Source organism: Rattus rattus, chromosome 12 (genome assembly GCF_011064425.1).
Source record: "Rattus rattus isolate New Zealand chromosome 12, Rrattus_CSIRO_v1, whole genome shotgun sequence".
Classification (NCBI taxonomy): Eukaryota; Metazoa; Chordata; class Mammalia; order Rodentia; family Muridae; genus Rattus; species Rattus rattus.
In genome coordinates, this window is record NC_046165.1 from 78,351,007 (window position 1) to 78,363,969 (window position 12,963).

The following is a 12,963-nucleotide window of genomic DNA, read 5'->3' on the forward strand; positions in this document are numbered from 1 at the left end:
TTGTAATTTTAGCTGATGCAGTAGATTCCAAGTCATAGCAGAGTCCCTTGAAAGCCATTTGAGTTCTTTAAAGCTGACCCAAAGGTCACCATGATAGAGAGACAGGTTTGAGGTTTGTGCGCTCCCATTAGCAGCTGCTTTCAATTATGTACCCTTGTGCACCTCTAGCCTAGCCCCACCTCTAAAACTGCCTTGTCCCTTACTTCACCTGCTCTGCTTAATGAGCACGCCCTGCCCTGATTAGCCTCCCTTGCCACTGACCCCTCCTTGACCTTGGGCTCAGGGTCTAGAATCTACCAATCTAGTGCATGCCTTAACATCCTTTTAAACCATCACCCATAGCATCCCATTGATGGCCCTCTTGTTCCGTGAGATTGGCACCCTTACCTACTCTGTAACTTTGTACCCTAGCATGTTGGCACCATTGTGTTCTTGCTGAAAGGCGGGTACGGGTCTTGACTGGCCAGCCCATAGTTTACTTTTTACTGTTGCGGTTTCTAGACACTCGGGCACTTTCTCAGCTATAGAATAAAGCTGGCACCTCCAAGCTTGCTTAGCCAGCTTGAAAGAAAAAGGATATGTAGCATGTCCGCAAAGACCTCCAGCCACAAGCGTGGGTGGCCCCCTTAATTGTCCTGGAGGGAAGTATGGCAGGCTGAGTGTCTCTTGGGATGGATCCCACTCCTGTGACTTACGTGTCCTGTGACTGTGGCCTACTTGCTTTTGTGTTACTCTTCAGTGGAAACCAACCGTTCGTGGGGATGGACGTGATTCTCTTTTGTGTATAACCAGGGTGCCATGAACGGGAAGCCAGGTTGTCAGTTAAACCTCTCCTTTCTGCCCTCAGGCCTCGTAGAGCCGGTGAATGTGGTGGATAATGGGGATGGCACCCACACAGTGACCTACACGCCATCTCAGGAGGGGCCGTACATTATTTCTGTCAAATACGATGATGAAGAGATCCCCCGAAGGTGAGCATCTCGGCCTTCAGGCCTGACTACAATTCAACCTCAGACTCGTCCACCCACAGGATTGATGGCCACTGTTCTAGTACCACCCTGCTCCCTAGCCATTCACCCACTGCCCATTGAGCGCATGGTACAGCATGGTGACATCCTGTAGGCACTGTGGCTCCTGCTCTAGCGTCTACCCCTTCCGTCTTTGGTTCCAAGGGAAGCTAATTGTCTGTCGTCTAATGCCTTATACCTCATGGCTCTGTATTTCCAATGGACTTCTGGTCCTTACTAAACCCGCTCTCTCACCTCTTACAGAAATCTTCCTTTCAACCTTAGTTGTATAAGAGACATCACGGATGGGGCAGGGCTGGCCTATATATATCCTTACTGACCAGGCTTCTGTGTGTCAATCAAGTCCCTTTAAGGTCAAGGTCCTTCCCACATACGATGCGAGCAAAGTGACCGCCTCCGGGCCTGGCCTCAGTGCCTATGGGGTGCCCGCCAGCTTACCTGTGGAGTTTGCCATTGATGCCAGAGATGCCGGCGAAGGCCTCCTTGCTGTCCAGATCACGGTAACTGTGTGGTTGTTTGGTTGTATTTTTTTGGAAGGGGCGGAGCAAAACCTTATTATAAGTAAGACAATATTCTGGAAAGGGATGGAAACAGGAGTTTAATGATTAATTTCTACTGCATTGCACACGTGAACAAGGCGCTCACCAGAGCTTCTGCAGTGACCGTGGTTGGGATACCAGTTGTCACTACATCTCATCTTCCCCTGCTTTTAGATGTTTTGATTGCCTATTGGGTTGGTTATCAGCGAAAACTTCACATAGCACAGAGCTTCCAACCCGGGATTTTCCTTCCTTGGGAAGGAAGCCGGAAGTAGGCCACCTAGGTGTTGTGTCGCTCACAAGGAAGCCAGCATTCTCTGACCCTGTGAGTGGCTCAGTCCTTCGTGTCTCCTCATGGACCGTGAGCCTGCCAGTGCTCCTCGGGAACAGAGGGGGAACCAGAAGAAAGTTAGACAAGACAGGAAAAGGCTCTCATACATGGATGATCTGTCTCGAGCAGTCTTATGAGAAGATCCCCTCTTGTCTCATAGTCCCATGGTTGTACCTGGGGGCAAAGCCGTGGAGTCTTGTATTTAGTGGTGTGCCTGGCTAAGGAGGAGTGTTCTGTTGGTGACAGGAAGGGAAGGGAAAGGAAAGGTAGACTCTAAGCTTCTTCCATGTCCTTGTAGTGATGCTCCAATACTATTTGACAGACCACTGTGGTGTGATCTGTGACCCTCTTCTTTCCCTACCCAAAAGCAATGGAAAACACCAATCTCTTCCTCCGCTCCCCACCTATAGAGGTTCCAAGGAGAGAGTGCAGCTTGCTGTGCTGGGTTTCTCTGTTGATAGCAGCGTCCCAAGTACCATTGTTCTGTGATTCCCAGGACCAAGAAGGAAAGCCTCAAAGAGCCACCGTCCACGACAATAAGGATGGCACCTACGCCGTTACCTATATCCCTGATAAGACCGGACGCTATATGATTGGGGTCACCTATGGTGGAGACAACATCCCACTTTCTCCTTACCGTATCCGGGCCACGCAGACCGGCGATGCCAGCAAGTGCTTGGCCACAGGTGAGTGCAGGGGAAGGCGGGGGTGAGGAATGTGTGTTCTGGCCTTCTCTGTGCCGCTTAATAGCTGTGTGATCAGAGAAAGTTGCTTCGGCTCTCTGGGCGCCAGTCATACATACATACATACATACATACATACATACATACATACATACATACATACATACATAGAGTGAAGGTTTTGGGAGGTGAGAACATTTAGATTCCAGAAGCATTTCCAGGTGTCAGAGATGGCATCGCAGGGTTACAACAAAGAAGGAGTAAGATCAGGCGGGAGAGGTGCTGACTGTGATGTCAGGGTTAGGGGGCCTCTCCTGAGGTGGGGGCACCAGTGAGGTCTCCAACAGAAAGTTCCACGAGAAGCAGGGGGATGCAGGTACTTTTACCCACGGAGCCATCTTACCAGTCCAATATGGTATTCCCCATTTTTAAAAAGGGAGGGAGGGTCTCATGTATTTTGACTGGCCTCAAGCTTGCCCTGTAGCTGAGGATGCTGCCAGATGCTAATCCCTACCCCCTACCTCCTATCCCCTACCCCCTACCCCTCATCCTCACCTTGCCTCCCAAGAGCCCACCTGGTGTTGTGCCTTCCCGTTTCTAAGAGCGACTTGTGCAGCTCAGCGTTGCTGCTTTAGCAAACTCTAAAACATGAAACCTGGGCTGGCGAGATGGAGCAGTGGGTGAGGGTACGTGCCAACTCCCAGAACCCACGTACTGAGAGGACTGCCCAAACATGCATGCACACAAAGGAAACTGAGCGCGTAGGTCTACCCTGGCTGTGATCGGTTCTCTACCTCACCCTGTTCAAGGTTGTGAGTAGCCCACCTTGACCCTTTTTTTTTTTTATCTCCCCTAACACTGGAAACAATACTGCCAGTCTGTGTCAGTCCCTGACAACCTCTTGAGGCATCATCTGTGTTGAGAGCTGGGGGCCTCCTTCTGACTTTTCAGAACTCTTTTCCTCCCCTGTCTTTGCAGGGATATTTTTCGTGGGCTGGTGGTGCATGTTGGTCTCAGCTCTTGTTCTGTCATTTGGAGCCTTCCCTTCACCCAGCTATGCTCATTCCTCTTCCTCTTCCTCTTCCTCTCCACTGCTTTCTTAGCCCTCCCTGTTGCCCTTCTGTGCTTTGCACACTTTGACTGGTGCGTTTCCCCTTCATAATTTGTTATACTCCTTATAAATCAGAGACAGAAAGGCTGACTGGCTATCTGTTGTTTGGAGAGGGGTCACAAAGCCAAAACCATGCATGGTCTAGATATTCCTTCGAGTAGCGCCCTTTCCGTTGATCTCTGGGAGGTCTCTGCTTGGCGGAAGTACAGGTCTGGCCTTCACAGACACGGACAGCACAACATAGGATGGCCTCTTCTGAGGCAAATATCCAATATGTTGATTTTCTTCTGACCTTCTTTTACAGGTCCTGGCATTGCCCCCACTGTGAAAACTGGCGAGGAAGTGGGCTTCGTAGTGGATGCTAAGACTGCAGGGAAGGGGAAGGTCACCTGCGTGATCCTCACCCCAGATGGCACCGAGGCTGAGGCTGACGTCATTGAAAATGAAGATGGCACCTATGACATTTTCTACACTGCCGCCAAGCCAGGCACCTACGTGATCTATGTGCGCTTTGGTGGCGTTGATATTCCCAATAGCCCCTTCACAGTCATGGTAAGCAGGGGTCCTTCTCCTGAGCTGGCAGATACAGTCACAAACGTCATTTGTTGAACCCTTATTCACAGCCTTGACCCTGGGTACAATCTCTTGAAGCAGCAGTTTGAGGGGAAGTCTCTTGAGTCATGGAGGCATCTGTCATGCCAAGGAAGTTAGGCAACATCTTCACGTAAGCTAGCACAGAGGGAGACAGTTTTGCAGAAGAATTGGAAAACAGTAAGAAAAATATTTGTGCCTCTTTTCCCATCTCCACGACTGGAGGAGAAAGGTTATCATGTTGTCTTGTCTATACACTTGACTCAGGATGCACAGAACCTCTAGTTGTGTTCGGGTCGGTTCAGAAGGGGGGAAACTGTGTTGTCTTTTAAAGCCAGAGAGATCTGTGTGAACATCCCGGCTGACAAATAACTAGAGCCTTTAATTTTCAGTCCTTGGGTGCCTTTTAGATCTTCTCTAATTATTAAGGTTCTTCCTTGGGCACCATGGAGGAACTACAGCAGACTCACCACATAAACCTCAGAGGCGAGCCCTGTTTGCCCAGTCTAGACAGATATCAGGTGCCTTGTGGGCCCCCTCACTGTGTCCTTTGATGCAGAAGAACAGTCACCCAACCACAGGCCCCGGGCTGCTGGTGACCCGACTCCACCCACCACCTGTGACATGCTTTCTGATTACTTCATGTTGGACAGCCGTGGAGAAGGGCAGAAAGAGGCCATTCCAAACAGAAGCCCAGGGACCCTGTTCCCATCTATAATCGGTTGAAGCTTTTCTCCTTTCTCTCCATGTGTGTTCAGCTATAAACATCCGGCCAGAGGTCTGGAAACTCTTTCATATCTCAAATATGTAAACACTTGTCAGCTTTGGACGCTGTCCATTTGGGAGCGTTTTCGTCTCTGGGGGAGAAAGCATTGCAATGAGAGTGTCCGTTCTCCTTAGAAAAGTGTTCGAGTTGGAGTTGGAGTGCAAGTTGGAGTTGTACTGTGTTGTGTTTAGCCCCTAGTAAGCATGATCTTGTAAGTTAGTTTAGGGATGAGCAGCCCTGGGCAGAGATCTCAGTGCCACTGCAATGGCTGGGATAAGAAGAGATCCCGGATGCTGAGGTCCGAGTGAGAAAGCCAAGGTAAAATGTGGAAGACTGCATTAGCAGAGGGTCAGAGGCCGGAAGTGACGGCTTCCAGACTCCTTAGAAGTGAGCATCCCTTAAGTCCTACGTACTTACAACTTGAGGGAATTCACTGCACCCCCTTCGCTGGGCGATTCGAATCTCCCTCTGAAGGCTCAAGACTGGAAAGGCATGGACACCTGACTAGCAGATGCCTTAGTGAGACCACAGGCTTGCTCAGTTAAATATGTCACTCGCTTGTGACATGCAGGTTCACGGATGAGCAGCCTAACTGAGAGCTTTGAGAAGTTCTAGCTGCAAGAATGAATGTACAGCCTTGGAAGGCCTTCCTGTCGGTGACATGGTTTTGAGTTGGCCTCTCACAGCCATGGTCCTAGAGGCAAAGCTTAGATGTCAGAAAAGCCCTTCCTGCAGACGGCGCAGTGCACAGCTCCTTTGATCCGTGTCATAGCTGATGATGATGATGATGATGATGATGATGATGAGGAGGAGGAGGAGGAGGAGGAGGAGGAGGAGGAGGAAGAGGAGGGGCCCTTCCTTGTTGGGTCGGTTGAATCAGGAACATGAAGCTGGACAATTTATTTTTTTAGATGAAGATGCTAAAACTTTCAGACGTGTTAATGACTGGGGCCGGAGAGATGGCTAGGCAGTTAACAGCACTGGCCACTCTTTCAAAGGACCTAGGTTCAATTCCCAGCACCCGCATGGCAGCTCACAATTGTCAGACATTCCAGTCCTAGGAGATCTGACACCCTCACACAGTTACGCGTCTGGCAAAACACCTTTGCACATAAAAATAAATAAATCATTTTTAAAATCTACCCAACAAATCTTAAACCCTCTACACCATAAACGAACGAAAGAGGTAGACCGTCGCATTAGTGATTAAAGGCTAGGGGACCAGTTCCGCATGTAAAGCAGTTGTGGAAGCGTGGTGTGAGGTCAGATTTCCAGCACTTATAAAGATCAGGCTGGGCAGGCTGCCCATGTCTGTAATCAGGAGGGCAGAGACAGGAAAACCCTGGGTACTTACTAAACAGTTAATCCAGCCAATCAGCAAGCTTGAAGTTTAGTGAGCGCCCAGTGCCCAATCTCAAAACCTAGCTGTAGGAGTCGCAGGCCCGGCTTAGCGGTTAAGAGCACTTCCCACTTTTGTGGAGGACCTGAATTTGGTTCTCAGTACCAAACACGTGGTGTGCATACATATATACAGGCAAAACACTCATGCACGTCCAATAAATAGATCCAAAGCTAAAAGGTAAGGTGCAAACTACTAGGAGACCGATGTGTGGAGGAGCTCTGGCTTCTGCACTGTTCACAGCTGTGTTCACGTGAACACACATGTACCTCACACGTCCACAAAATAAAGCAAAATAATAAGACATCAAATTAAAAAACAAAAAAAAACAAAAAACAAAAAACCACTTCTTCCCAACTCCATGCCAGGATGACTGCCGTCAGTTTTCTCTGCTTACACAGTGGACACTTGAGTTTCAGGCAAGGGATTGTAACGTGTAGCCTCAACGCTCGCCTGCTTCCCCCAAACTGACACAGATACTTTCCTGTAGTGATCTGTCAGACGTCACCCTGGCCAGTCTGGCCAATAGCCACAGAGATGACTTCAGTCCTTCATGACCACTTGTGGCTTCAAACTCCCGTACACATCCCTTACTCGTGAGTTGTGGATTCAAAGGACAAGTGCTCTGACATTTGCAGAGGGCACAGCTTTCCCTTGAAAAGTGTAGTAAGAACTTAACACACTTGTCTAGCACATGCCTAAAATCCCTGCGTTTGGGAGGTGGAGGTAGGAGAATAAGCAGTTCAGGGCCATCCTTGGAGCGTCCTCGGAGTCCATGGCGAGTTCAAGGCCAGCCTGGGCTACACGAGAGGCCCTGTCTCAGAAGACAAAAACCAAAAACACAACCAACACCTGCTGGAATAGTGGGGGAGGGGATAGTGCTCGAGCTGTAGGATCTTGGGTAAAAAAATATCCCTCTGGTGTGATTCCCAATTAACCTTCATTTGCCATCAACTAGGCCACCGATGGGGAAGTGACAGCCATGGAGGAGGCACCGGTAAATGCATGTCCCCCTGGATTCAGGCCCTGGGTACACTTTGGTTTTTCGTTTTGTCTTTTTTGCATTTCTGGGTTTATTCAGCCTTCATTTTAGAAAAGCTACTTACTGCCTGCTTGTGGGAATCGCTTAAGCCCTTGGTGTCCTGGCCGTGGGTGTGTCCCCCACCGATCACCTCCTCATCACAACCCCACTCTCTCTCTCTGTAAGATCCACCTCATGTCACCACCTGCTCCCCACGAATCGCCCGCCAGCCATCGTGTCTGTGATCACGCTCGGTGCGCCCCCCCCCCCTTTTAAAGAACGAGATGGACGGCGTTGGCAGGCCTCCTCGTGACTCCGGGCTACTGCTTCTGCGTCTGTCCAGGGGCAAAGCCGCCTGCTACCACTCTGCCACTTTAAAACACACCTTCTTTTCCAGGCCACAAGCAACTAAACCTTTTCTAGGTGTGGAGCCTCTTGGGACTCAGACATTGCTCTCTCCCTCCTCCATTTTCCTGTGGGGCGACACTGGGAATTCTACAAGCACCCTGCTGAGCAAGCGGTTTCTAGCAAGTGATCAGAGGAACTTCTCGGGCCTTCCAGCTCGGCCCAGGCCCAGTCACACAGAGCCCGTAGATGCTCGTGGCCACACCCCCAAATTTAGGCCTCATCGCCTTGTAGAATTCCCAGCAGTTCTGTCCCCTACAGCTCCACCAGCCCACACCGCTGTCCATTTTACCAAGTGACCACTCTCTCGTGTTTTTAGGTTACGGAAGAGGCCTATGTCCCGGTGAGTGACATGAACGGACTAGGCTTCAAGCCCTTTGACTTGGTGATTCCGTTTGCCGTCAGGAAAGGAGAAATCACAGGTAAACCCTTGTGAGGGTCACCTTACTCTATCTGTTGTTGCACCTGAACCCCAGAGCTGTGTTGGGGAGGTGACTACCATACCTGGCTCCTTGCCCAGGGACAGAGATGCAGACCGAGTTTCTTCTCTGAAGAGGTGGTTGTTTATAGCGTCCATTACATTATTGAGGAAGCTTGTGTTTCTCCTCAGGCTAGGAACTTCTTTGTTTAGATACCTCTTGCTGCCAGGTTTCTGTTTCTTTTTCCCTGCATTCTTTGACCACTCACTTTCCAAACACACCTGATTGTCACACACAGATCTGTCGTATCAGTCCCTTTCCAGGAGCCCAACCTCTCTTTTCCTGCTTATTGGTTTGTGGTTTGTTTTTTTTGTTGTTGTTGTTGTTGTTTGGTTTTTTTTTTTTTTTTTTTTTTTGTTTTTTTTTTTTGGTTTTTCAGATTTTTTTTTTTTTTCCTTTTTTTTTTTTGGAGCTGGGGACCGAACCCAGGGCCTTGCGCTTCCTAGGCAAGCGCTCTAGCCACTGAGCTAAATCCCCAACCCCGGTTTGTGGTCTTCTCAGATCCTCTTCGTGCTTGTAATTGGACTGCTGGAGACCCCATGTATTTATTTGTGAACTAGTTCCTTTCTGCATTTTGTGGAAACCAAGAGGAAGCTGTAGAAAGCAAGGGGGTCTCAGTTTTCCCACAGGGGGCACTTGGATGTTTCAAGTGGCATGAGGTTCTGGGATCTGAAAACCTTTTGTGGTAAAGACATCTGTTACATCTGCTGCTTGGGGAAAGGTCGCCGGTGATCTCATTGCCCTGTGTCTCTATGCTCTCCAGGCCAGGTGCATATGCCGTCTGGGAAGAAAGCTACCCCTGAGATTGTGGACAACAAGGACGGCACAGTCACTGTGAGATATGCCCCCACTGAAGTTGGCCTCCACGAGATGCACATCAAGTACATGGGCAGCCACATCCCTGGTAAGTGGGGTATAGCAGCTCTCTAGCCCTTTGATCATCTGGGAGACTTATGAAAGCTCTCCAAGACAGATCCAGGAACAATGTGTTGGCTTCCATTCAAAAACAGCCAGCCAGTCTGCTTCCTGAACAGTTAGGATACATCTCAGCCTCCTGGGCCAGGGTACAGGGCCGTGTGGATGTGGTTGTGTGTCTTCATAACTGTCAGTTGTGGTACAGGAAAGGAGGCTTTCTGGCCTGGCCGGCAAGACCCCGAGAGATATGGGACTTAGGAGAGGCTCACATCCTAAGACACAGGGCTTAGAAGACAGATGGCCCCCATACAGAGAGCTAGCTTGTGTTTCCTACTCGTGTTAGTTGTTACTCTTTGTAACCATTTAAATATCTTCTAATTTAATATTTTGAGTAGGTAATATGATACCTATAGCCTTCCTCTGCCTCCTCTTGGAGATTAATTGTTGGTAAATTTTATGTTCAATTTTAGAAAAAACTCTTTAAGACTCCATGCAAATAAGAACATATATTTTAAAATCTAGCTCCCTTTATGGAAAGGGGCGTGTACTCACATCAGCAGTCCTTGCCTTTCCTCTGCCAGCACATCCAGGAAAGCTGCGCAGGTTTACATATGCCATAGCTCTTCCCCATCTGGTGACCCTGCTGGAGAGCATTTTTGCTCTTCTGCCATTGCTATAGCCTCTCTTGTTGACGTTCTTGGTGTACCTGTGGGATTTGGTCCCCCTGGGCAGAAGGGCTATGGGGCTAGACTCGGGCCTCTGAAACTTGGATACACTGTAGCATAGTGCCCTTCCTGAGGCTGTTACACATGGATCCAAGCCGTGAAGGAAAGCACCTGCCGCGCCACAGGCTTGCCCTATGGAATCTACTTTGCAATTGTTTCTTGTCAGTCTGGTAATCGAAAGTGCATGGTACCTTGGTGTTTGTTCCTCCTGCAAATGAGATGAGACAGCCTTTCATATATTGTGTCTTTCTAATTCTTTCTCTGTGGGCTGAATCTTCATATCCTTCATCTGTTTTCCGTTTGGAAAAATTAGGCTTTTGAGGTGGGAGTTAAGAATACTTCTTGTGGGGGCTGGAGAGATGGCTCAATGGTTAAGGGCACTGACTGCTCTTCCAGAGGTCCTGAGTTCATTTCCCAGCAACCAACATGGTGGTTCGCAACCATCTATAATGCGATCTGATGCCTTCTTCTGGTGGGTCTGAGCTCATATACATAAAATGAATAAGTAATTCTTTAAAAAAAAAAAATCCTGCTTGGTTTGTAACTTGCTTCCATTTATGTTCACATGTATGCACAATACTTGGTTAAAGCAGTGCTTCAGTTTAAGTGTTCTAATGATATAGGTGCAGGATTTAGAGAACAGTCATTATTCAAACTTCGGGCAGGCACTAGATGCCTATAAACTCATTCAGGAGACTGAGTCCAACCTGGGCTATCCAGTGAGACTACCGAAAACAGCAACCGTTCTCTCACCCTTCCCCTCCGTTGCCAGTGTGACTGCCTCCTCAGATGCCTTCAATGTACTTACTAGTATATTTAGATTTATCCTGTTAAAGGAACACATAGTGGTTCTCTTCTATTACCATGCGTGTGTATGATGTATGTGTCTGGTCACACATGCCAAGTTATGCATGTGGAGCTGAGAGGAGAGCTTTGTAGAATTACTTCTCTCTGTATACCTTTACGTGGATTCTAGGGAATCACATGCATGCCAGTAGGTTTGCACAAGCTTCTTTACCCACTGAGTCGTTACACTAGCCGCTCTGGGATGATATCAGTCTTACATACAAAGACAGTTTGCATTGTCTCTAATGTGACAACACCTCATGGCTAACCTCTCGAGTTAATATACATGGATCTTTAATGGGATCTTCAGGGAACATAGGTCACCCCCCCACCCCCAGATGATTTTCTGTTTGCACGTGAGTCCTGGAGCTTAAAGAGCTTTACTAGAGATGAGAGTATCGGTGGGCAAGGAGGATTACTGTGGGGTCCTTTCTTCAAGAAGAGGCCTTAGAGTTTGATGGCATTAACAAGTAGCCTTCTCTCTAGGAAGCAACTTCTAACTCCCAGATGCAGATGTGGCCTTCTTATTTGTTAGGCTGATGAAATCTCCTGCATCGGGTCCCCCACCCACCCTGCTCTGGTCTAGAACAGCTTCAGAGGGTGACAGGCTCTCCTGCTGGGAGGACTTTAATGTACTGCCTATTATCTGAGGTATCCACTTACTGTTTAATGAGTCCCAGTTTTGTTTTCTCCTTGGCAAATGCAGAGAGCCCCCTCCAGTTCTACGTGAACTACCCCAACAGTGGGAGTGTGTCTGCGTACGGTCCAGGCCTTGTGTATGGAGTAGCCAACAAAACCGCCACCTTCACCATCGTCACGGAGGATGCTGGAGAAGGTATTGCGTGATTTACATGTTTATGCATGGATAGCCTTCCTTTTGGAGAGAGAGGTGAACTCGATTGAAACGTGCTGTGAATGGTAGCACTAGTGTAGTCCCAGATTCTCAGGAGACTGATGTGGGAGCATCTCTTGAGCCCAGGAGGAGTCCAAAGCTAGCCTGAGCCATACAGTGAGGTAGCATCTCAGAAGAAAAAGGAAAAAAAATCACTATTGTATGCTATTATTTGTCTCATTATTGTCTCTCGTATTAAAAAAAAAAAATCTCCTGCTCAAAACAGAAACGTTTAAATTCTACTGTGAATGAAATCAGATTTGTATTATGAGCTATTTCATGTGACTCGCTGAGAATTCAAGTGGGCTTTTGATTGAAAATGGCCTTATTTTTGTTCATTTTGCTTGTCGGTCCTCAGGACCTCCCACGAGTTATGTAGCTGTACATTCTAGCTGACGGGCTCTGCCAACCACAGTATTCTCAGAGTCCTCAGCCTGTGGCTCTGCTGGTGGCATCCGCCCTGAGCACCACGAGAGTCTGTCTGTCTCGTCCTTATCTTCAGACCCTGGAGGAGGGCTGGGGTTATTTAAGCAGGGGATTGCAGTGTGGTTCACAGTGGTTGTGTTTCCTTAGGCTTTCCCCTGAAGATCACTTTGTCTTGATTCCCACATGGAATGTGTGAGTCTGCTGGCCCTGGTGTCAGGGTTCCCGCAGAGGCATTGTCCGTCTAGAAATAAAGCATTTCCTCTGACTACCATCCCTCCATACCCTCTCTCTCTTAGGTGGTCTGGACTTGGCTATTGAAGGGCCCTCAAAAGCAGAGATCAGCTGCATTGACAACAAAGACGGGACATGTACAGTGACCTACCTGCCCACCTTGCCAGGGGACTACAGCATTCTGGTCAAGTACAACGACAAGCACATCCCAGGCAGCCCCTTCACTGCCAAGATCACAGGTAGGGTTACCCAGCTTACAGGAATGTCTCCTGGGTGGTCGAGCTCTGCCCAGCCCCATCCCATCTGCTCGTCAGCCTGGGGTGGCAATTTAGGTAGACACTTGGTTTCTAAGTCTGACCGAGCTGCCTAGATCCTCCTTTTTTCATAACAAAGAAAAAGCAAGAGTTACCAACCGGAAAGCAAGCCCTCAGAATGAGGCATCAAGGCCATGCTTGCAGGCAGAGTGCAGGAACAAAAGAGGCCTATTGGCATCGCGCTACTTCAGATAGATATCTGCTCCTTTTTACTGGTCAGAAAACTGAAGTTCGTGGAGCTCGCCATTTAGCCAAGCTCCC

General features: G+C 48.7%; 1 protein-coding gene across 2 annotated transcripts in view; it reads left to right on the forward strand.

The window, feature by feature from the left end:
- The window catches only part of Flnb (filamin B), a 133,209-nt gene that overhangs the window by 96,485 nt on the left and 23,761 nt on the right, over positions 1–12,963 (forward strand). Inside the window, exons 26-34 of one of the 2 annotated variants that reach the window (XM_032918047.1) lie at positions 848–971; positions 1,372–1,528; positions 2,395–2,584; positions 3,997–4,244; positions 7,407–7,445; positions 8,194–8,296; positions 9,117–9,257; positions 11,546–11,674; positions 12,454–12,627. In XM_032918047.1, coding sequence (XP_032773938.1) covers positions 848–971; positions 1,372–1,528; positions 2,395–2,584; positions 3,997–4,244; positions 7,407–7,445; positions 8,194–8,296; positions 9,117–9,257; positions 11,546–11,674; positions 12,454–12,627 — 1,305 coding nt within the window. The remainder of the gene's footprint in view (positions 1–847; positions 972–1,371; positions 1,529–2,394; positions 2,585–3,996; positions 4,245–7,406; positions 7,446–8,193; positions 8,297–9,116; positions 9,258–11,545; positions 11,675–12,453; positions 12,628–12,963) is intronic. The other variant, XM_032918048.1, reaches the window with a different exon arrangement.